General features: G+C 45.6%; 1 protein-coding gene and 2 long non-coding RNA genes across 4 annotated transcripts in view; 2 read left to right on the forward strand and 1 right to left on the reverse strand.

Moving 5' to 3' along the window:
- Window positions 1–7,080, forward strand: part of LOC148003103 (uncharacterized) — a 16,055-nt gene extending 8,975 nt beyond the window's left edge. The window contains exon 2 of the long non-coding RNA XR_015632107.1: window positions 5,973–7,080. This is a non-coding gene — a long non-coding RNA (uncharacterized LOC148003103). The remainder of the gene's footprint in view (window positions 1–5,972) is intronic.
- Window positions 7,081–7,447: 367 nt separating this feature from the next.
- Krt23 (keratin 23) lies at window positions 7,448–23,812 on the reverse strand. Its single transcript, NM_001008753.2, is given in 8 exon segments — window positions 7,448–7,772; window positions 9,458–9,489; window positions 10,408–10,628; window positions 13,254–13,376; window positions 13,459–13,620; window positions 16,020–16,176; window positions 17,127–17,209; window positions 23,366–23,812. Coding segments are annotated over 8 exon segments (1,269 nt in total). The 5' UTR covers window positions 23,762–23,812; the 3' UTR covers window positions 7,448–7,677.
- LOC108352133 (uncharacterized) overlaps window positions 20,193–25,046 on the forward strand; it is a 29,101-nt gene continuing 24,247 nt past the window's right edge. Inside the window, exon 1 of one of the 2 annotated variants that reach the window (XR_015632105.1) lies at window positions 20,193–20,318. This is a non-coding gene — a long non-coding RNA (uncharacterized LOC108352133). Of the gene's footprint in view, window positions 20,395–25,046 lie in introns of both variants that reach the window. The other variant, XR_015632106.1, reaches the window with a different exon arrangement.

Here is a 25,046-nt window from a genome sequence, read left to right on the forward strand (position 1 = left end):
CTCCAATTTCAAGGGTTCTGACTCACTTTTGGCTTCCGTGGACACCAAGCATACACACGGTGCACAGATATGCATGCGGACAAAACGCCCACACACATAATCAAGCAATGCAAAGGAAACATTAATTTTATCGTTCTGTGTGTATGAGTGTATATGTTGTGTGCGTATGAGTGTTTATGATGTTTGTGTATGAGCATAGGGACATGGCTGCCACGGCGAATGTGTGGATGTCAGAGGACACCTTTTGGAGTGGTTTCTTCCTTCCATGCATGGGTTCTCGAATCAAATTCAGGCCACTTGCCTAGCAAGTGGTTTTTCCCGAAGAACCAAACAATTTTTAAATGTTTTTTTCCCCCTTAGAACATCAGCCAATTTGGCTACCCAGATAAAGATAGAACTCTGAGAAGAATTTAGGGAGATTCCTGATGATGTACTCTTTTAAGTACTTACTGTCTGGCTGACCCAATAGGCAACCCAAGACAAATATTTCCATTCTGTCCATTAGAAATACACCGTGCTGTGCCACGCGTCACACCCAGCAGTGGCTGGAACAAAGTGCTCGATCTCCTTAGATTCCAGACCTGCCTTCTGCTCCCGGCGAGAACCTAAGTAACGCCCTCCTTCAAAGGCCTGCCTTAACCAGGGTTCTTGAACGTTGAGTTTGCCTTGAGCAAGGCTGTGTTAATGGGATTCTAGTGATGCCGCCCATCCCACTGTGGGTCTACCCAGCTCAGTCTAAACCACAGCTGTTGAAACTGGCTCCTAGACGTGACACTCAGTGGTGGAGACCCGTCAAATGGTGGATGGATCAAAGTCATATCCATCACCATACTCAAAGTTTGGTCCGTGGTCATCATTCTCAGCATCACCGGGCAGCTGTGTGAGAAATGCAGAATCTCGGGCCCCACCCAGAGCTTCTAGGTCAGAATCTGCATTTTAACAAGCTGCCGGGGTTATAGGTATACACATTAGGGCTTGAGAAGCACCTGGTTCACAAGGCTTGTGACTGGGTGGTGACTCGAAACCACTGCTTCCTAAGCTGCTGGAGAGGATGGGTGGAAATCTTTGCAATATGCCTTTGTAATAAGACTCTGAATAGAATATTTCTGCCTTAATGGCTGTTGAGAATATTTGGGACAACAGCAATCTGTCATTATTGATTCCTTCTCTTCATCTCTCCTGTCCCTTGGTGTTTAGTGTGTGGCAGGGAGGATTCTAGAAATTAGGAGTGGTGTGTGGTGTGTGGTCTAACTTGGCACACATCTGAGGTGGGACATCCTCTGGGTTCAACATTTGCCAACTCTCAGGGAGGAAGTCAGCTTTCACTCGTAAAAATCGATACGATTTTAGGGGCGGTTTCAGGTTAAGAAATCATGTCTGTAGACAGAGCACCGAATGAATGCTTCAAGTTTTGGGTAGTGAGGAGGTCATAAAATTCGGTCACTCTCTGGTCCTAATTATCTGAGTAACACATACTGTGGTGGTACAGTGTCGATCAGGTCTAACTGTCACTGGAATATGTGAGTCCTGCTGCCTTTGAAAGAGCGTACCCCTAAACGGGGAGCCGCATCTCTCGTTCCAATCGTGGGATGGGGTGCCCCCAGGAATCACGAGTAGCCGGTCTTGATGTAACAGCAGGAGGTAGCTTTATTAACGAGATCCCGGGTCGTAGTGGGATCCCGGGTCGACACGTATCTCACACAGGAGACAGAGGAATCAACCCCGAGCCTCTTCAGGCAGGGGGTTATATAGGAGAACCCAGGGGGTTTCGCGTGGTTATCAGCAAGGGAAATGGGTACAAGGTCTCATCTGCAAGCAGTACGTGCGGGCTGGGGTGTTCTCAATATAGGAGAACGTCTTATCTTTATCTGTAGAGCAGGGAGTCATCCGTCCGGATGGCCCCCCCTTCCTGGAACAATCCCTCGACCTTGCTTTTAGGCTTGGCTGGGCACATCTCAGGCCAGCTCTGTCCTGTCCCCTTATCTGCTGTTCTTTTGCAGTTTTTATGAAGTTTTTATTTTAACTCTTCATTTCCAAATGGTCCGGCAAGCCCTATAGTCTCCCTCAGGTAGTCCGGACCTTGTTTATGACTAACTTTTTGAAATTTAACTCTTCACCTTCAAAGCAGAAAACTCAGATTTCCCATTCCTGGGCTTCACATCTTTGATAAAAACATTTAGCAAATGCCTATTAAACTGCAATATGTATGCTTAGAATTTTTTTCACAACTCTTTTGGAAATTGTTTCTGACTCTTGTGGTATAAAGCAGAAACACATTGGGTAGAAGTTCAGGATCTGCCATTTTATGGCTAAGTGATCACAGACCAGTCAATGTGCTCCATCCAACCCTCGGTTTCATGAATCACCAAGCGCAGATGATGATGTCATGCCTGGCTATGGCCGTGTTACATGAAGTCACAGATGAAGGGCTCCCAGGATTTTAAAAGTGCACATGTGCACCCACATTCAACTGTGTTTGGGCACATGGGTGCAGGCAGGTGTCCTTGCATGTTTGTGTATGCACATGTGTGTGGATGGTGGAGAACAGAGGTAGGTGTCCTCAGGAACTCCACCCACATCTTTTGAGGCAGAGTCTCTCACTGGCCTAGAGCTCACTGATGAGGCTTAGTCTGGGTAGACACAGAGGCCCTGGGATCCCACTGTCTCTCCTTCCTCAATGTTGTGCTTAGAAGCACGTGCCGCCGCATTTGGAATTTTTATATGGGTATTGGCCTCAGACCCTTGTGCTTGCAAGGCATGTTTTACCAAATGAGTCACCCTCCCAGCCCGTAGATAGTTATCCAAAAATATTTTTCTGGCCTGTGTATTTTTTTTTTATGTCACGTGTATGAGTGTTGTCTTGTGCGCATGTATGTTGAAACTAGCATAGACCTGGAGTCTTCATTAAATGATTCATAACCTCATTAGATGAATTCTCATTTAAAATTCAGAGGGGGGTTATTGGCGACTGCTGCGATGATTAAACAGACATAGACACAGAGCCGTGCACAGAGATTGTAGCTAAAACTCAATGGAGTTAGAGCAGCCCACTACCTTACGGCAAGGCCATGTTCTTTTCAGTTTTGCATGATCTCACTGGAAGTTCTGGAAATGTTCTAATCCTCCTTAGAAAGATGGGACAGGCAGTACTTATGAGAGAATAAGCGAGGAGGGATGAGTCACACCCAGGAATGAACTCAGGCATGTTGTCCAGTCAGAAAATCCACATGATCAGGAAACATAAACCCTCTAGGGCATATGTTAACCCCCCTCAAATCTTAAAAACATTTATTGATTAAAGATCATAAGAGTCTAGCCTCCAAAGCAGGCCATTGTGAAGAGTCATGCCTAGAATGAAGGAGTTTTTAATCCCAAGGTCTTAGCGACTGATTAAGGTTGTAACTGGGAGCCATGGATGGTCAAGATCATCTCACCCTTGAATGGTATTACCCTCCAGGTGGAGGCTGCCTGTGTTGAAATGGATCACCTTGCGATGAAACTCCATCTATGTGACACTGTGAGCATGAATATTTATAGGGAAATTGTTCATGTCTTTGGAATGAGGAAGGCAAACACAGTCGAAAGCAATTGAAACTCAAAGATAAGAATCCACTTGGACATTCCAGCATGTTCTGAGAGGAACAGGTGATCTCTGTCCTGCTCTGGCTAGAGTCTACACTGCTTGTCCCATCATGGGACAGGGCAGAGAGGGCAGCTGTGAACACACAGGGGAAGTGGCTTTATTCTCTGCAGTTTTTGAGGAGGGCAGACCTTAGCTTCTGAGGAGGGCAAACCTTAGCTTCTATGTCTTTGATGTTTCAGCTCTTGCTGTGGAACCAAGACTTCTGGAAAGTTCCACTCAATTGTTAAAATGGCGAAAGGTCCTCCTTAGTCTCAGTGGGATGAAGATGTGCTTTTTAGCCTTACATCAGATACTGTCGTTGAGCAAATAATACTTTTGTATTTAAGACACTCTGCTTTTCTTGTCTGCTTTAGTCATTTCTATATAAGAAACAACTCAAACTTTATGAGCTTGAAACTATTTCATTTGCTCTCAATTTAGTTTTGTGCTTCGCATCATAGGACTATACTGCCTGTCTCTGCTTTGTGATGTCTGGGGTTGATTTGTGATGTCAGTTGATTGGTACGAATGGTTGAGATCCTGCTGGAACAGGGGGACCCAAGTCATGTATTGAGAACTCTCTGTGGCTTTTGTCGGTTCCCTAAGAGACCTCTCCATGAGGCTAGAGTTTTCTTGCCTGAACTTTTAAACAGGGAAGGGTTTGTGTGTGTGAGTGTGTGTGTGTGTGTGTGTGTGTGTGTGTGTGTGTGTGTGTGTTATTTTTTGTTTTGTTACTCTGGAGTTTCCTATTTGCATATGTTACATTTTACTTTGCTGTGGAAACAGAAAGAGCAGTAACAGAAATGAAGGGACTGAGGGACAGCCATGTTCAGCACAGAAACTTACTACAAGAGTCTATCAACACCTCCTCCAGATACTTCATTACGTAGGTGGGAGTATGTTCGCAGGGTTTGGGAAAAACACTTTTTGAAATCAAGTGTCAATTCTCCAGTCAGGTTCTCTTTGGCGGTATTTTTCCGGAAGTTCTTTCTTTGAACTTTGTCAATAAAACCGGAACCACAAGCTTTTGCAAGTGACCTCAAGAAGGTTTTTACTTTTCTGTTATTTATGGCTAACTCTGATAGATCTTATTACAAATTCAGGATATGGAAATGTGCTAGGTACAACAAAAGGGCACCTTCCTGAAGTTGCTAAGACAGCAGCAGGATCTCCCATCTGTAGGGACTTTATAATCATCTGGAACTGTGGGAAAGATGCTGAGGCCTGAGTCCACCCATCCCGATCTTGATTTAGTTGTTACAGAACATTCCCCAAGCGTTAGGATTTTCAAATCTCCTCTGGAGAGCCCAAGGACAGCCACCCTTGGGACCCCTGAGCTAAAGAAGCTGCCTAGGGCTCTTTTATCTAGCTCTGGCTCCCATAATCAGAGTTCTTTCTCCCCTTAACTTTCGTGCGACTTCCTTCGAAATACGGTTGTTGCATTCCCGACCAGTGAATTTTTAAAAGGCGCTTTTTAAAGATGTGAAGTGGAATCTCATTATGTAGCCCAAGCGGCCTCATGTTGGTGGTCCTCCTGCCTCAGCCTTCTAAGTGCAGGCATTTCAGGCATGTGCCATCACACCCTGCTAACATTTCGTGTGAAATTTAGATGCCAGTTTTCTACATCATCGACAGGGTAAAAGTAGTATGGGAGATACATAGGAATGTGTGTTTTTTTTTTTAATTGAACAATATGAAGTGGATCCATTTACCCAACCATTTATGACACTATAGGTTAATATAAACATTCAATTTCAAAATAATCCTTCCCGAATCTCCGGATTATACACCTGTCTGTTCAGCTGGGCTGTGGCAGCAAAACAGTAATTACGTTTATTCCAAGTGTTTCTGGAATGAAAGCCGCAGAGTTTATTACCTCCTCCTTCATGTGGCTTGGGTGTGTGTCCAACCCAAATGTAAACAGAAGCTTCTCTAATTGGCCGCTTGCCTTGATACTCGAAAATTAATCGATTTGTAATGGGTATTTTGAAAGGAACTTTGGGATGATTTAAATTCAGGGTAAAGGCTAGTCTATGGGACTTGGAGACCAAACGCATGCAACTGTCTCTTTTAATTTTTCTCTACTTGCCTCTTAGTGAAAGACAGGCAATACTTTACCGACAGGTGACTATCCATCCCGTTTGCTTGGGATTGGGGGGTTTTCTGGGGAAACTGGGTACACTAGCTACTTTAAGCGATGGTGTTTAAATGAATTAGGTGTCAGGTCACTGTGTGAACATTGTTTACAGTTCTCCAAGCATGTATACATTGAGATTGTAAGGTAAACGATTGTTTTCTGAGTTTGAGTTTAACAAATTTCACTCTGACTTGGCATGTGCCTTTCTTCCAGGAGCTCTTCTCCTGTTGGTGTTGGGGATTGAACCCCTAGCCTTGGATTCAAGATGCGAGAGCACCAAGTTATACCCTCAACTTCTCCCAGGATTATTTTGAGGAATGCTTCAACTTCATCTTGAGAGGAACATGTACCGTGGTCCCGTGGTATTTGAAGAGGATTGGATCAGGGAGGATCACCAAAATCCATGGATGATCAAGTCACCATATATAATGTCATAGTATTTTTATATAACCCCTTACTCTTTAAGCCAGCTCCATATCACTTATACTATCGAACGTAAGGCAAACTGTTGTTCAAGGTATTGTGACAAAGAAAAATGTCTGTACATGCTTTTCAAACGATTTTTTCACATATGGCTAGCTGAACCTGTGAATATAGACCCTAATGTCATGAGAATAGATGGTTGAAGATTTTGCAGACATTTTTCATATTTTAGGGACGTGTCAAGAGTAGCAGAAGAGTGGGTACTAAAAATAGAGAAGAAATCACTGGAGATCTGTGCTTTGTTAGCATAAATCGATCATCTTAGTAGGACAAAATAGTAGAAGATAACTAATCACTTCTAGTGTGGCTTTTTAAAATGCCATACACATTGAAAAGAAAAGGAAAAGGAGAGTATGAAAACAATTATAAAAATGAGATGCTGTAAACGTGGCAGATAGGAAAAGAACTCAACCACATCCTCCTTTAGTTTAACAACTGCTGGAGGGACCATGAGATGTACACCTCCATCCAGCAGCACCAGCCTGGGGAGTAGCTGGTAAACACCCTCACTTTTCTGGGTATCAGGTTATTTGTTCTTAAAATGGGCATGTGCCTGTCCCATGTTTGTCTCTTAAGCCACTGATATCCCATCATTCCACGCTCCCATATTCTGACAACATGTTCACAGACACGTGGCCTCCTTGCTCTTTTTCCCCAGCCCCTCAGGACCAGACATAAATGGCTTTGTCTCCTAAAGCCTTAGACAATAGCCTGTTCTCGAGGGGACAGAGGTCATCATCCCAGTAGGTTAGCCACCAGCCATAGATCACCATAGGCCTTTGGCTCCTGGCAATTTGGATTTTAATATTCCTGTTTAATAAAATCAACCTCAATCTCCTTTCTTCATCTGAGCTCATATCTAGGCACTCAGATACTTTGCTACATATATTTGGCCACCTTAGAGAAGCTTCTCTCTATGTATCCCCCTCTTTTCTGCTAGCAGGGTCTAGACAGCCTCAAGAACCACACCTTATCCGTGGTTGCATAGCTTCAGGGTGATCCTTCTGTCACTAAAGGAGGATGTGCATGGCTACTGGGGACACATGTGGTCTTTGAAGACCCCTCTGGATCTTTCATGGAAGTGCTCCACAAACATCTTGGTAGGCCCTGTCTTGCTTGATGACACAGGTAAAGACAAGATGCCACCTGTATGGAGGTTTATTGGCTCCAAACAAAACGTATATCAATGGGCCTGGGACACTGTACCAGGAGAGCAAGAGAGTAGAGCTTTAATTTATAAACTTCTTCTTTCACTTGAAAATTCCAACAATATATTAAGAGCATCATGGGAAGTCCTGTGTGACCATTATAGGGAAAAGTTTCTGAATCCGAAAACTCCAAGGATTTCTGTCGAGACTCACCCATTAGAGCTGAGGCAAGGGCTTCCCATAGGGGATGGGATGTGGGTTTTACAACAGGCAGAGACTTCGTGGCCTCACAAATGCTTTTGGATCTCATTCACTTGAGAGAGAACTATTCTTCCATTGACGCTCTCTTGAGTGATGGCCTTGATCATTGAAGCTGGGGATCCTGAGGGAAAAGAATCACAGAGGTCACTGCCGGGCTTCCCCTACCATCTACGGCAAGCACATGTTCAATGCCCCCACTCCCAGCCCTGCAGGTTTTCTGTGCCTTGTACAATTCTCACCAAGCTATATGGCTGGCTCTGCCACAGGGAGGAAGGGTCTGACCTTGAAGGAAATCCTTGCTTCCTCCAGAAAGCAGAGGTCTCTGACCAGTGCTACTCCTTGGAGATCTGGAGCCCGGTACAGTAGCTGATCTCTGGCCACCAGCTCGTGAGGAGCGCTTCCTACTCACAAGGACTCTGTGGCTCTTTACTACAGACTGTGCGTTGACAGAGCACTACATGCCATCCAGGGCATCTTGCTTTAAGTTCTAGAAACATGGCATGGATGGGTGAGAAGCCAGGGATGTTTACTGTTCTCGAAAACATCATCCCTGATTTGAAGGAGTGCTGTGCCGACATCAATAAACTGGTTCTGGGCCACAGGGAAGAGTAGAAACTATTAATACATGTACAAGGGGAAACTTAATAAAGATCAAGCCTCTTGTCAGCACACAGCAGACTGTAATCAAGTACTGGGTTTCCTACCCCTGGATGTAGCTAAGATGAGGTTTTGTGGCAATCTTTCAGAAACAAGGCAGTTATAGCAGGCGCTTTGAAATGGTTAGCCAAATCTCTAATCTCTAATGCCTTAGAATAATTTTATTAAAAAAATCTAATGAGAAAGGAATGCATGGTCCACGCTGATCCGTGCTAAACTTTTCTGTCATACGTTCATGATAATCTGAGAAGATATGGTTCCCGGGTCACAGATGTGAGAATGTTAAACCTGTTGGTTGTTTCCATCCCTCTCCTGTCCCTTTTCTTTGTCTTCAGAATGCTTGGCTCTATCTATAGCCTACTGTTAGACAGCCTGTCTGTTCTAGAGACGGATGCATTGTATCACAGTCTCAACTTCACTGGGCCTCGGAATGTATCCTTCATGACTCCCTACTGAAATCTCTTGGATACCCCTACTGCTCAACACAGCCAGGTTTGGGAACGGATGTGATGTACTTTCTTAGGGATCCAGTTAACAGACTTCATTATTTCAGAGAGAGAAAGAGAGAGAGATCTTAACAATCACCACTTCAATCTATGTCCTTCTTGCAAAGAGTTTGCATACACAAGCTGAGTCTTCCTTACTCAAAATTCCAAAGTTCCAAATGCTCCAGCTTCTAAAGCGTTTGGAGCAGTGTCACGATGCTACGGGGGGGACATGGCAAGACCTTATATCATTCAAAAATATTATATATATATGTTATGTATATAAATATTATATATAAAATATATAATATTTGATTAAATTTCATGTTTGGTGTTGGGTTCCAACCTCAAAATGCATCATCATGTACATGAAAATAATGTAAGAAAAAAAAACCCACTCCAAATCCCTAATTCATTTATTCCTAAGCTCTTTAAATAAGAAATATTTACTGTTCCCCTGCTAAAATAACCAGGGCCCACTTTGCTCTGTGGTGTCTAATTTGTTAACTTAATAGAAAATTTCTGGCTGTCTAGGAGGAAAATAAAAATTGAGCTGTGGACATTTGGGAGCCGAGTGTGAATTATGACCAATACGGACTGGGTAGACAGGCTGATCAGCTGAAACAACACCAAGAGACCGACAACGAAACGGATTCTTCTTTACCTTTCAGTCTTGACTCAGGTTCATCCCTCGTCCTATGAAGGCAAAAAAAAAAAAAAGTTACTTTAGCAACAATCAGCCCCTGCTTTTGCCCTTCCTTGCCTTGTTTGCTACTTTTCAGCTCTTTACCGAGGATAATTGAACCTGACAGATTCAAGATCATGAAGTTGTGGGGACAACTGGATCCCAAAGAAGAGAGGGCCACCTTCCAGAAGGCCCGGCATCAGGAGAATTCTCCCAAGTCTTCCTGTTCCTCCCTCCAGCTCCCTGCAGTCACCAATATCCTTTCCCAAGTTGGTGTTAGCAACTCAGTTCTGGAGTTTCTGAGCTCCTTGGACTGGGCATAGTTTGTTCCAACTACATTTTATTTGAAGAAAACTTTCTGACCCCCCTCCCCCCATTTTCTATTCTCTTTGGACCAGAGGACACACATAGACTTGGTAATGGCTAGTTGTGATTTCAGGCATGGTCAGAAATAATCAGTTTGAAAATCTTGATTCTGTTAGCGAATCTTCCAATGCCACTGATCTAAAACCTTTCCCCTGCCTTTCGTTTTTATTTTTGAACTCAACTTGAGTGCACTCTACTGGAGAAACACAGCAGTCAAAACTGAACTCCCTCCATCTTTCCTTTGAACCATTACTTTATTTAACGGTTCGGAGAGTAAACCTTTCCATCCAGGGAGAACCTTTCAGCCTTCCAGCTCAGCATGAAGGAAAGGCCGGATACAGGAATCTTCCAGAGAAAACTAGTCTCTCTCTCTCTCTCTCTCTCTCTCTCTCTCTCTCTCTCTCTCTCTCTCTCTCTCTCTCTCTCTCTCTCCCTCCCTCCCTCCCTCCCTCCCTCTCTCTCTCTCTCTCTCTCTCTTTCTCTCCACTGTGGCTGAGACCCTGGGGACACATCCATGCACAGGAGCGCCATGTCCCGCATGTTCCAGCCGCTCCTTGCCTCACCCTTCAGTGTCTCCCTCCAGGAGCCGGCGGTAGGTGGCGATTTCCTTCTCCAGGTGGGTTTTTATGCCCAGCAGCACCTTGTGTTCGTTGTTCTGACGCTCCAGGTCTTGGCGGAGCTGTATCAGCTCCTCCTCGTAGTGGGAGATTATCTGCTGCATGTCCTGGAGACGGCAGGAGTATCGAGCCTGGGTCTCTGTCAGCATGTTTTCCAAAGCGGATTTCTGAAAGAAGGAATGATAGCCCATAGAACACCGGGAGCTTCTGCAACACGGGCATGCGCAGTGTTAACTTACTCTGACCTCTCTGCGAGGTATTGTGGGTGACACTGGGGAGAGACAGGCTGACTTACAGGGGTCTGTGCTGGAGTTCTGATGCCTGGAGCCATCGTGCTTGGGAACTCTTGGCAATGCCACCGTACCCCCTATCCTCGATGGTTTACTGGGGATCAGACAGGAGCTGCCTGACTTTGAACCATTCCTAACGTTTCCATTTAATCTCTGGTTAGATGGAAAATTCCAGGAGGGAGAGGGACTGCATCCTCAGAGAATGGAGTGATGTCATGTGCAACAGAGAATGTGTGGTTTTACATAATCACCCTTGAATTCAAGATGAGCAATGAGGATAAATATATCTACAAACATTATTACACCATCACACCGGACATTCCTATATGCTTAAAAATAAAGTAGATGTTGATCTTAAACTCAAATGACAACTGAGCACCCAGTCACTTGGTAAATCTAGTCCAGGCTAAATAATAGTCTCTGACATACAATAGTGACAGGCTGCTGTTTTTGAGGAAAATTCTGAAACTTTAAAATAAAGCATCTCAGGTAGATCAAGTCCTAACTTTGTACGGACTCACCCTCTGCTTTTCTGTAGAACTTTAATTTTAAGGAGGAAAATCATAATCATATTAGCTACCCACCCTTGAGTATCTGCTTGGTTTTCACTGGTCTCTCATTAACGCTGTCTGGCTATCAGACCATATTCCCCTACTGCAGGCACCCTGTCATGTCCCCAGAGACACGTTTCCTTCCTTCCCTTTTGCCCTTGAGTCTCATCTTCACAGTTGCCCTCTCAGGCCTTACTTAGTCTCACTGAGGAATGAAAGCCATCTGGAGAGACACCAACAGTCACTCACCCTTGTTGCCAATCACAGATTTATCCATGTCCAAGTACCCAACACCTGAGCTGTCTGTTGCCATCACCTCCACCACCCCTGCCTTCATTATCGTCCTTTCTAGGTGATCCTAACTTGATTTTCCGCCTTAAATCTACATTCACTCTCAGCCACTATCCAGCTTCCCTGCACAGATAGTAGACTTTCTCAAGGAGCTGGCTACACTGGTTGTTCCAATCCCCCCAAACTCCCAAGGTAGCCTACAGAACCCCAAACTGTCTGGATCCATTGTGACCTGACCCATTGCCCCACTTCTCTTCCCTTCCTGCCCTTCTCTCTTCTCCCCTTCTCTCCTTTCTTTATCTTTGTTCCCAGATACTTCAAGAACGTACTTTTGCCTTTTGGCTTTTACATTTGCTGTTCCCCCCACCTGCAGCAGCCCGCTCCTCTCCAACCTGTAGCCACATAAAGCACCTCCTCATCTCTCTCAGACCTTTCCTCAGCTGCCTGGTGCTCACGATGTTTAAGGTGGCAACTCTTCATTCTGCCAGGTCTTCCTTTCTCCGGTGCAGTCTTTCCCGCCCGACATACATATCTTTCGATGATTTGCAGAATTATGGTTTACATCCTCTATGTTCATCACTAAATTCTCTGTGCTGTACATAGTGCCAGAGGAGGGACACAGGTGTCAGAGCCATATCGACTCCAGGACTATTGTGAAATAGAGTGGTTGAAATACATTGGACTCTGCAGAACATCACACCATGATCATGATGGCCATCTTGAAAATGCATATTCTTCTGGGAGACAGGGTCCTCACTATACAGCCTGGGATACTGTTGAGTTATCTTTCTTCTGAAGCCTCCCAAGTGCTGGGGTTACAGACATGCGTCCCCACCCCTGGCTGACAGTGAACTATGATCTCACCATCATTAAATTCACAAAATAAGGTTATTTACCATATGTTCTTTTGCAAAACAAATGAGCTAATTCTGCTTATTCAAAACGCAGGGTAAAGCATCTCTCAGGAGCTACGCTGAGGATCAGAGGGCTCAGTAGGTATGAAGGGGATCAAATGAAAGGTTGCACGGTCTGAGTTTTGGAAACAGCACTTATCCAGAACGTCTTACCAAACTGCAATGAAAATAGAAATGGCTTACACTCCAGAACATATTTGGGGTAGTGGGTGACACATCACATACATAACGAACAGAGAAGTGCACTGGAGTCAGCCAGGGCTAAATTAGTCACCCACCATGCTTGAATTTCTTTTTATTGGAGTTTGGGAACATACTGGGTATAAGTGGGGTGAGGACTGATAGACAATTTATGTGGGGACGGGGTGGGGGTGCTGTCTAGCATCTCTCACCTCTGAAATCACATGCCCTCACCACCAGCAACTCCCAAGTTGTGTGACCTTCACTAAATTTGTTAACTGCCTGGAGCTTTGGTTTTCTTTCCGTTACAATGAGAAGGTTAAGGCCTACCAGGAAAGGTCAATTTGATGACCAATAGCATTGGCTATAAAGAGCTTCTCAGCCAAAGTCTAGCTACGTCTTTACTATAGCAATGTCTTCTCATTCTCAACATGAAAAATTTGAATGGAAATTAGGCAATGATAGAAGTCCAAAGGGGACCAGGGAACTGGGGCCAGGAGACAAGGTCAAGGAAGGCCCTATGGAGGAGACTGTAGAGGGTCCAGGATTCTCCTAGCTCAACTTACCCTGTTGTGCTGGGCCTGCAGGTCAATCTCTAGGGCCTGGAATGTTCGCCTCAGCTCATGGATATCACTTTGGCTGCCCTGTACAGGCACTGGACTGGCCACCCCTTGAGCCATGGAGGCTGACTGTGGAGCAATCACAAGTAGGGAGTCAGTGTTGTGACATGTGGCAATAGAGGAATCCGATGTCCGGTCACTTGTCTTTTACCTGCTCTCTAAACCAGGTGTCCAACTCTTGATGTTTCTTCTTTATTATTAACTCGTATTCCTGCCTCATATCTTCCAAGACCTTAATCAGATCTTCCCCTGGAGTCGTGTCCACCTTCACGTTGACCTTGAAGTCGCTTGGCCAGTGATTCTCCTCCATTTCCTGTTTAGTGACAGAGAAAGAAAATGAACTGGCCCGTGACAATCAGAAGGCTGGATTGTTGTTTCAATTGGCACTGGTAAATGGTTGGTTCTATTTATGTGGTTGCTGTTCTCACTGGTGTGACAATTTCATAGTTATTACAAATCGACTAGACAGCATGTGCGTTGTCTCCAAAACTATAAAATACAGACCAACATAACACATGTACCATGGTTTGGGTATAAAGTGTCTCCCCCAAAGGGCCATGAGCTGTGGGCTTGGCTCTCAGTGAATAGCATTTTCTTGGTTGGTTCAAACAGCTTTAGGAGATTTGGGACATTGCTAGTGAGCCCCTGTGCTTCTGTTCTTGGAGAGATCTTATCCCTGGCCCCTTCCTGTCTGTCTATCCTTTGTAACCATGAAGTGAAGAAGCTCTTTTCCCCAATTCTCTCAATGCTGTGACACACACTGCCTGGGTGTATGGGTCAAGTAGCCATGAATGGAGCCCCTGAAACTCTCAGCCAAAATGAATTTCCTTTCCCAACAGATGTTTCTGCCACAGTGATAGCAAGGAGACACAGCACACTCAGGGAACGTGTAGTAGGACCTTGTGGGAGAGGGGCTTTTCACTTCACAAAGGACAGAGAGAAGCAAGGCAGGAGATGGACCGAGGAGAAAGAGGGAGGAAGAGACAGGGGAGATGGAGAAGGAGAGAGGGAGAGGGAAAAGGGGACAAGGGAAAGGGAGAGGGAAGGGGCAGATGAGGGAGGGAAAAGAGAAGGGAGGGAGAGAGGGAGGGACGGAGGGAGAGAGACAGAAGGAGAGAGAGAGAGAGAGAGAGAGAGAGAGAGAGAGAGAGAGAGAGAGAGAGGAGAGACTTTCACTAAACATAGATCTCTCCAGTCTGGCAATACCAGCTGCCCAGGGAGTCCCAGGTCTCCGGGACTTCTAAAACAGTTCTGTTTTATGGGAACTGAGCATTCAAAACCAGATCCAGTGGAGGACCTTTCATGTTCAAACAGTAACAGCACACAGTCAGACAGTTTCTTTGACCCAATTCCTTGGTTGAGAGTGTTCCAGAAAGCAGTTCCATGTCCAGAGCAAATAGATTCCTTTCTAGCAGGTGTTCACTGGCAATGCGTCCATGCAGTTAAGCAGTGAGCATTTCCAGTTTTAGGCCAAGGCTTTAGGGAAGCAGTTAGTTCTGCAACCAGAAAACCAAGCACTAGAGAAGCTTTACAGGGAAAGCAAGCGATCATAGTAAAGGTGTTACTAAGAACCACTGTCGTCTACACAGCTATTCAGAAATCAGGCTCTTTGATGTTCAGAAGCAACCAGGTTTGTCTGAAGTGTTTTTCTGTCCCTTTGCCAGTCTCAGGGCCTTAGAATGAACAGAAGTTCTTCTGTAAGTCAGTTAAATACATCTGTGGATTAGGATTCTTGAGTTTTGGGTTTTAGCATCTTCTTTATCCCATTGCCCTTGTTTCTAAACATAGGGCCAAAGACGGATGTGTTCAATGTCACACCTTTCTTCTCCCTCCTCCTCTTTCTCCCTCCCTCCAACCCTGCCCCCTCTCTGTATGTCTTCATATATGTGTATAAATATATGTACCTCTGTATACATGCATGTGGAGGTCAGGGGTTGAATTGGGCATCCCCACCATCCCCGTTCTGCTTCCTCTAGTGCTGGGCTGCATGCCACCACACTAGGGGTTTTATGAATGTGCTGGGGTTTTGAATTAATGTCCTTAGCTTCTGCAGCAAACATTTTATTGACTAAGACTTCTTCCCAATCCCACTTAGTATGATCTTTTTGCATCTATATGCATGCAATGCGCATGCATGTGCGTATGTATCTTTGTATGCTTGCATGCACATGGGTGTTCATGGGTATGGTAGCTCAACACTGATGTTAGATGTTTTCCTTATTGCTCTCTACTTTTTTTATTTTATTGAGGCTGGGTCCCTTGATGAACCTGGAGCTCACTGACTTGGCTACTCTTGGCCTGCCAGTTTGCCCTGTGGATCTGGTCTCTGCCCCCCAAGTGCTGGAATAACTACAGTTGCTTAGAGGGCTCTGGGGATCTGCACTACCCTCATGCTTATATAGTGAGCACTATAACCACTGAGCAATCTTCCCAGTCCTGATTATATATTATACTATCAAGTCTAGGTGACCAGCGTGTGATAACAGATCATCAGTTACTATTATTTTGCCAATCACTGCTAATTATGATTGTACTTGGTGGTTTTGTTTAACATCTAAGAAGAGAACCTTTAACTTGGAAAAAGTGGAAGTTTCTGTGATTCCTTATGGGGAACCTGGCACTCAGGCAGTGGTCCCTTCTGCTACTAAGGGGTCACACTGGACTGAGAAGTTAGGAGCAGAGAAGGTTCCCAGGAGCCCAGGATAGTCCTACCTGCTCATGTCGCTTCTTCATGAGAATGAGCTCTTTCCTCATTCCCTCCACCTCCTGTTCCAGGTCTGTCGTGACGATGGTCAGATCATCCAAGGTCTTTCTGAGGCCCTCAACTTCAATCTCCAAGTCTTTCTTTAACGAGTGTTCATTTTCAAACCTTTGGAGAGAGGGGAAGAGCAACCTGTTGTTGGAAGACCGTGGGGTTTGCCAGGGTCCACTTGGGTTTAGAGTGGATGCTCTTACCTTCTGGGTATAAGTGAGAGACTGACTGATACATACGGGACATCTTTAGCACATCGATACATTGGACATATATGGATGTGTATGTATATATAGATATACACGGATATAGCACATTGTTCCATGTTATGCTGGTCTGTGGCGGTGATTCAGTGCCAACTTTTTTTTTCTTTGTTTTCGGAGCTGGGGACCGAACCCAGGGCCTTGTGGTTGCTAGGCAAGCGCTCTACCACTGAGCCAAATCCCCAACCCCCAGTGCCAACTTTTAAAATGAGTACAGAATAGAAGACACGCAGCCCGATATCCATCACCTAGATTTACTACCCACAAATACCTTGCATGTGTGTTTCATCTACATACATTGATGAAAAAATGTCTTTTTTCCTTTGTGGTCGTTGGTTATTTATTTACTTATTTTTGAGATAAGATCTTGCTATGCACCCCAGGCTGCCCTTAAACTCACGATCCTATTGCTTCTGCCTCCCAAAAGCTGAGGTTTCAAGTATACACCAGGGCACACTGTCCATTGTTGAAGACGTTCCAAGCATTTCCTAGACATTGTGACATTTCAACCCTAAGTACCACAGAGTACATTTTTTTTTAAGGAAAAAAATATTTCTTTCTAAGTAAGTATTACGAAATTAGCATACCTAAAACGGAAAGTTCTTATTCTCACCCAGTTCTTGGTTCATATTCAAATCTTCACATGCTATCATGTGCATGTGTACCTGGGTTATTTAAATTGCATGAGACTTTTGTCCTGCCCTTTAATTGTAATCCAGCAAGGTTGTGGCGGCAGGTAATGGGTAGGCTGAACTCTGTGGAACAGGCTTTCCCTCCGCGGAACTCAGTGAGGAAGGGACTTACTTGAGGTTGAAGTCATCCACTGCCATCCTCGCGTTGTCAATGAGCACGACAATGTGGGCGTTGGCCATCTTTCCGTCCACTATCTGTAAAATATGTTCAGAGAATTATTCCAGTTCGACAGATCCAGCCATGACAACTGCATGCCTGCACCCAGGTTTCTTCCACTAGTGACTTTCAGCACAAAAACTGTTTTCTTCTTAGAAAAAGATTTAGTGTGTGTGTGTGTGTGTGTGTGTGTGTGTGTGTATGCGCGCGCGCGCACGCGCGCATGACTTTAGTGCAACATATATGTACAGGAGCCATTAGAAACCAGATGGTCACCTGAAGTGGGTGCCAGGAATCAAACCCAGGTCCTCCAAGAAAGCAGTAAGCTGTCTTAACTGCTGAACCAGCTCTCCAGTCCCCAGACAACTTCCTTTTGCTGTAGCAGAATAATGAGACTCAAAACATGGTAAGATCATGTCTGCAGTCGGTTTCACTGTCTTTTTAAAATATAACTTTCTCCCCCCTCTTTTCTTCATCGTTATTGATATTACTATTATTATTTAAGCCACCAAGTCCAATTAGTATCGTCTGCACATGCAAAGGTGTGAGGCCATGCACTGGGGAGCAGCCAACTCCGTGTTGTCATTCCTCCTCCATAAGAAAAATAACTCTCGGGGGCTGGGGATTTAGCTCAGTGGTAGAGCTCTTGCCTAGCAAGCACAAGGCCCTGGGTTCAGTCCCAGCTCCGAAAAAAAAAAGAAAAGAAAAAAAAAGAAAAATAACTCTCCCTCTTCCAGTGGCCACCAATTGCCAGTAGCCCCTCAGCTAGGGGTAGCGCCTACCCCATCTGTACTGGAAGTTTTATCTGGCTTGATTTCGTGCAGGTCCTGGGAAGGCATCTTAGCTGCTGGCTGTGCGTTCCTGTGTACAGTAGCCACATCACATCCTGAACACGGCGGCGGCATCTCACAGCACTCCTCCCAGCTCCCTGGCTCTTACACTTTTTTCTGCCTTCTCTTCCTCAGCGCCTTGGAGAGCAGGGCAGGTCGGTATAGATGAGCCATGTATAGCTGGGTAGGCAGAGTCGCTTATCCTTAGCGATTTGAACAGTTACGAGTCTCTGCTAACTAGTACCCACCGCAATAAGAACCTTCTCTCACCAAGGCTGAGAACAGCACAGGTTTATGTAGAGCCTCGACAGGCTGGGATTGACCAGAAGAGTGAAGCAGGGTAAGAGAGGACGGTGCCTCTTGGTGATGCCTTCTAACTGTCTGGTAATGAGAACGGGGCTTAAGGAATGAGACTTTTTCTTTTTCAAAGATGGTGGGGTGTGTGTGTGTGTGTGTGTGTGTGTGTGTGTGTGTGTGTGTGTGTGTGTGTGTGTGATGTGTAGGTATGTATTGCACATGTGTGCAAGCATATAGCCATGCACATACTTCAGAAGGACGGAGGAGGACCTCAAGTGTCCCGCTCCAGCACTTGCCTTCTTATTCCCTTGAGACAGGTTCTCTTCCTGAAGTTGGAGTTAGGATGGTGGCCAGCGGCTGGCTCCTAGCAACCCTCCTGTCTCCCACTTCTCCCCACTGGTGCTGGGTTACAGGGATGTATGCTTATTCCTGGCTTTTGACACGAATACAGAGGATTCTAGGATTCTAACTCAGGCCCTCAGCCTTGTACAGCAGTTGCTCTGGCCCACTGAGCCATCTCCCCAGAGTCTGAGTCTTTTCTTACTGTAACCACGAGGCAAGATATCCTCAAATGCAGTCATTATCTCAGGTGCATGCAATTCTTGCTAGCAGTGCATTCAGATTTCCAGTGTGAGAGCTAATGTGAAGTAAACTTCATATAGTCTTCATATAAAGAAATTATTAATTATTATTATTATTATTAATTATTATTGTTACTACTACTACTACTACTACTACTACTACTACTACTACTACCACCACCACCATTACTATTTTGCCCAGAGAGACTAGAACCACATATGTAGCCTTCAGGAAGATGTATTTGTAATATATTTGTGACAAGATTCCCTTGATCTCAGCTATGAAAACACAAACTCAGTGAATTCTTGACCACCAAATGCTTCTGCTTAAGATGTTTCCATAGTATTAAGGCTGTCAGCCGAAGACTCACTAGATATTTACTTAAGTTTTATTTACATTAGAATGACTCGTTTGAGGTGTTTGAACAATTGTGCATGCAGGACCTTAGGATTAGAGAAAGGACTCACATTTGATGTATACGACGATCTCTGGGGGGAAATGGTGTCAATTTCTCACTGTCTAAAGGTAGAGTAGTGGTTTTGTGCCGAGTATTGGTACAGAGTACAGCTGTTGTGTTTCTTTGGCCTGGCTTCCTTCCCGATCAGGCCACATGACTGGACAGTCACTCTGCCCTTGTGCTTCGGTCCCAGTGTTTTTACAATAAGGTTTTTGTATTAGAAGCAGGTGACCTCAGAGATGCCTGCTTTTAAGGTTTTGCAATGCAGCTGGAGAGGCAGAACCTGTGGTATTTGTATAGCTAATTCCTTTATTTGGAGAGGGTTTTTCTTAGGGGAAAGCTCTTCCTTAAAACAAAGGTGCCTTTTCAAACTCTAGTCCTATTTAAAGCTCCACCGATGATTTGGAATTTGGTCCCTTGAATGAACAATACGGCTTTCACAAGTGGGGGGACGATGAATCTAAATCTCAAAGAGCCAGTCTGGGGTCACCCGCTAGCTGGGTGAGGACATCAGAGACTCAGTTCCTTTACCCACAACAATAATAATGGTTACTGACCACTGGCACCGACAATTTATCAGAGTCAGAAGATAGTAAATGTGATAATATTGCATGCATACCTGGCCTGCAACAGGCACTGTGAAAGGTTCATTGAACTTTGCCCTGGAAGTGGAAACTGCAGGTATTTCCTTGCTTCTTGTCCACAGTGCTGCTTTATGGCGTTTTCTTTTTCTTTTGTACAAACCAGCCTTCTCCCTTCTAGGTTTCTTATTCTCATGATTATTTGATCACACAAAAGTAGCTCCGCCCCTATAGCTCCACCCCCCAAAGCAAGTAGCTCCGCCCCCATAGCTCCACCCCCAAAGCGCGGGGCTCTGTGGTAAGCCCTTCTTTCTTGTGCACTGAGTGACTGTATTCATCCATGCTGACCGAGAGCCCCCATCCTGAGCAGCCTTGCAGTGCGAACGCCAGAAACGGAGAGGTAAAAGTACCCCGTGACCTTAATTTGACTCCTCCAAGTTGAAGAGGTCACTTATCCACTGAGAAGCCCACACCAGGTGTGTAACCCCACCCTCTCTCTCAGCCCTCGTTCTTACGGAGAGTGAGACCTTGGGGTGTTTTTGGCATCTAGCAGATGTTGGGCTGGAGATGAAGGTCAGTTTGCAGAGTGCTTACCTAGCATGGGTTCAATACCCAGCACTGCATAAGTGGAACATGGTGGCACATTCTAGCAATACCAGTGCAGGAGAGGTGAAGACAAGTTCAAGGCTATCCTTGGGTACATAAGTGAGCTCAAGGCCTGTCTTGGCGATCTATATAAGACGAACTCTCTCTTTCCTATCTAGATATGTATGTGTATATATGCATTTACATATTTATGTTTTCGTGCCCCAGCGTTGTGTGTGTGTGCAACATGTGTACACAGAAAGCTGCAAAGGACAGAAAGGCCATTGGACCGCCAGGAACTGGAGCCTCAGGTGGTTGTAAGCCAACTTTTAGGGTCTGGGAATTGAACTTAGGTTCTCCCCAAGAGCAGTAGCCCTGAAACATCTCTCCAGACGCCACATCTCACGTTTAAAACTTCTTCTCACTCTTTGGCTTTCCTTAATAGGGTATTGTGATGCAGTCAGTATTTCTAAGACATCCTTACTAGTCATAAAAGGATGCGGATGGATTGAGAAATAAGATATGAGGCATATATTTTAAACCATATGTTGTAACAACCATCGAGGTTCTCCCCAAAGCCCTGAGTTCATTCTTTGAAAATCTAGCTGGTGCATTAGCAGAGTATCATCGCCCCAAGGTATGCATGCAGTCTCCTACTCAGGAGAGGCAAATAGACAATTTGACCATGCTCCCGATTACCAGGGAGTTTTAAAAATGATATTCCTACTGCTATGTCCAATTTCTGTGTTTCAAAAGGTTTAGATCCCTTTTTGAACTACGTTTCTCATAGACTTTTTGAGTAACATTGAACATTGCACAGTGAGGGTAAAATGTCTATTTACTCAGAGAACTTCATCAGGACCAGGGAGAGGCCAGCCCCAGGTTTCTGAGGAATTCCTTAGGACCTGGCAGAAGCCAGGAATGACAGACAACCTACACCTCCAGGACTGACACTCTTCCAAACCAGAGATGGTGAAACATCCAAAGCACAGTCGAGAAGAACATGAACCTTGACCTAGTTGGCCTGAGAATCCAGAGGTCTGGTCCGGTAGAGAGTGGGCTGGCTGTTCTTACTCACAATTGAACCCACTCCTCCCCCTCCCCCGCCCCCAATTCCATTCTAAAGAATTTAGAAAAACAAGTAGAAAAAGTATCCAGTTTCAGCCCCCCTGGTCTGGAAGTTGGGGATACAAATATTTGCTCCTCAGATCCGTGAGAATTGAACTTTCTGAGCTGTGTGTGGCACAGGCTGTTCTGTCCACCCGCTGCACGATCCTTGGGGCTAACCCGAGCATTTCATCTTCCTATGAGTCTGGCGAGTTGGCGCCACGCTGGGGTGGGAGTCGGATCATTTGAAACAGACCTGAGTGGAAGCCCCACCTCTACCCTTTGCTGCCGGCTTGGGAGTTTATTTCACAGTTTTGAACTTCAATTTCCTAGCGGAGTTCCTAGAATGACTTCGGATAACATAGATCAGTCCCACCGTGGCAGAAAGCCCTTCGCACGGACTCAACACCCACCACACCGCTCGGCATACAGGAGGTGCTCAATAATAGTCGCTCTCCTTTCCTTCCCCTCTCTACTTGTCGTTGGAGCAGGCGTTAAGCTGGTATTTCTTTAGGGAGTCGCGCTCCCGGCCTCTCCGTCTGCAGACACCATCTTTCCCCTCCATTCTAAAACCAAAGCAACTTCATGAAACGAAAAACAGCGTGAGGATGTTGAGTCACCTTGTTTTCTTCACAGAGACGGCCGCGCACTCTGTAGTTAAGGCAATTACGCGCTTGGTTATTAGGCCGATTATTCGATAATTAGGGGTCATTACAAGGACAGATTTATATTATCTTGATTGGTCCTTCCTACAGTCAAGCAAATATGGCCGAGCATTGTGAAATAATATGGTATTAATATTGGAAGCCTGTGATGGTCTTTGCGGGGGTGTGGGGGTGTTTAAATCAAGCTTCCACAGGGGTTTTTCTGGAACCCTTCATACAAAGGGAAGTTTTATAGCTTTAAGAACATAACTGTGAGATGATTGTCCTCATTGTCCTCCCTGGATACTCCCTTCTTCTGGGGTGTATCCAGGCACCCCAGAAGGTAAGAGCTGAACCGTTTTGGTGTTTGGTTGAGAAACATCAAGCGTATCTCCATAGTCTAGCCCAACTCTCTAATTGTTAAACTCCCAGTGTTATCAGCGCCCACCCCCCCCCCCCCCCCCAGCAATACGCCTTTCTCAGAAGTGTGAGCAACTTTATCTCCTCGAAGGTTCTAGAAAAATAGCCAGGGATGTCATAACAATATATCTGCTGGTGAAGTGTGACAGCGTTCTCCCCATGATCTACCCGGTAGCACAACTCAGCCTTCTGTTGCTAGAGAGTCACACGGTCGCCAGGACTCTGAGGTGGAGCAGGACTGATCTGATTTGAAAGTCAATTCTCTCCTGGGCCTTGTGTACCCAGGGTGCACCCAGCCTAGCAGCCTTATCATTTCGACGTTGTTGGATCTCGAGTGATACTGCACAGTGACCTGCTGCCTGGCACTCCTAAGGCTTACAGTGTTGTTTTTGTCCACATTTTAAAGTGTGTAGAAAACCAGGCCATTTTGCTGTTCAAAAGATGGTCTACAATAAACTCTGAAATGGTCTGGTTTCCACATCATTTGTAGAGAGGAAATTATTTTTATAAACAGGTTTCCCCGAGTCCATACTTAAGGTATGGCAGTAAGATTTAGGTGAGCCGTACTTAAGATTGAATTCTTTTGCTTTTTGCTCTGGGAACTGTCCTATGCACTGTCTGGCTCCCCCACCCCTATCCTCCTTGGTTATGACAATACCATGGCAAGCTGCAGGGTCTCTCGCTGTCTTACCTGCTCCTGGAGGTGGCTGATGTTTTCTTCATATTGGGAATAATCCTTTTTGGTGCTGGGTTCTCTCTCCTGATGCCACTGAAGGATACGACTTTCCAGCTTCGAGTTGGCCTCCTCCAGGGCCCTCACCTTCTCCAGGTAGCTGGCCAGGCGATCATTGAGGTTCTGCATGGTGGCCTTACCATTTCCTCCTAGCAGGGGACTGCTTCTTCCAGAGCCCCACGACCCTCCGGGAGGCAGGCAGCCTGGTGTGGTGAAGGAAAGGGAGATGCGGACACCCCCTGCACCTCCATGGACACTCGGGGTCCTGTGGCAGCTCCCACGCTGCCCCCAGGTGCTTCCGAGGCTGTGGACGGAGGCCGAGTAGGTCTGGTTAAAGCTGTGACTGGAGTTCATGGTCCCATCTGTGTATGGAGCAGGGCTGCCTCAGCTCTCTGACACAGGACTGAGCTGCCTCAGACTGCATTGGATGGTTTTATGCCCTTTGCTGTGGGAGTTTCCTTCTCTGACAGCTGTACCGACAAGATCCTATCATTGTGCAATGTGTGTTTCCTCTTGGTCAATCCCGAGGTGCCCCTGGGCCAACACACTCTGCTGTTGTTGTTTAGAGCCACTTGAACATGCCTGTTACCGCCTCTCTCCCAGTGGTAACCCGGGGGCGTGGCCCAAGACATCAGGTGGGTAGTGTGTCATCTCAGATGTCTTTCTAATCTTGTGGTGGAAAATTTCCAATGTATATTCACTCAAAAAGGTCAGATGAAAGTCCACAGAAACTGGTGTGGTATAGATTTTCTTTTACAAAAACCAACCATTAATCACACACACACACACATACACACACACACACACACACACACACACACACACACACACACACACACACAGAGAGAGAGAGAGAGAGAGAGAGAGAGAGAGAGAGAGAGAGAGAGAGAGAACTCCAGATAACCCTCTTACAGCCGGAGTAAGAAAGACTTCCAAGGCTAGAACCAGAACAAACCAGAATCTCAGGTCCTGGAAGAAATCTGCTCCTGTACGGAAGGAAACAGAGAGGACACTGAGTATCTGATTCCTTTGTGGCTGTTGCTGTTTGATGGAAAGTAATTTCAAAGGAATCACTCTTCAGAACAAACCCTCAATTACGGTCGTAATTAATTAATGAATGACCGGCTTTCCGCTTCCAGGATGCCTTTCATCCCAGCACACCTTAAAACCAAACAAGCCAGCCTGTGCCTGGGATGTCCCTGGGCTCCAGAGAGGAAAAGACGGCGTTGCTAACTTTACTGTTTGACCAGCAGCCCCTGGGCAGTCTCTGATTTTGGTTGAGTCCCTGGACCATTGGCTCGTGTGTGACCTACAGCAGGGGCTATGGGAACAGGAAGCCTGTCATGGTGATCTGACACGCTTGATGCATCGTAACTGTCTGCCACGGTAAAGGTTGAGAATGAATAATGATGTATGTAGTTTGGAACAAGGGGTCTGCGCTGGGTACTGGTGACTCCACTTAATGAAGAAGTAGAAATAAAATGTCAGGGTCTATGGAGATAGCTCAGAGGGTCAGGGTCCTTGCTGTGCCAACCGGAGGACCAGGGATCAATGCCCCAGAGCCTATGTGTAGTGTCGCTGTTATAACCTTACCGTTGTTGGAGTGGGTGCAGAGACAGGAGGATTTTTGGGGCTTAGA

This window comes from Rattus norvegicus, chromosome 10, assembly GCF_021556685.1.
Source record: "Rattus norvegicus strain SHRSP/BbbUtx chromosome 10, alternate assembly SHRSP_T2T, whole genome shotgun sequence".
NCBI lineage: Eukaryota > Metazoa > Chordata > Mammalia > Rodentia > Muridae > Rattus > Rattus norvegicus.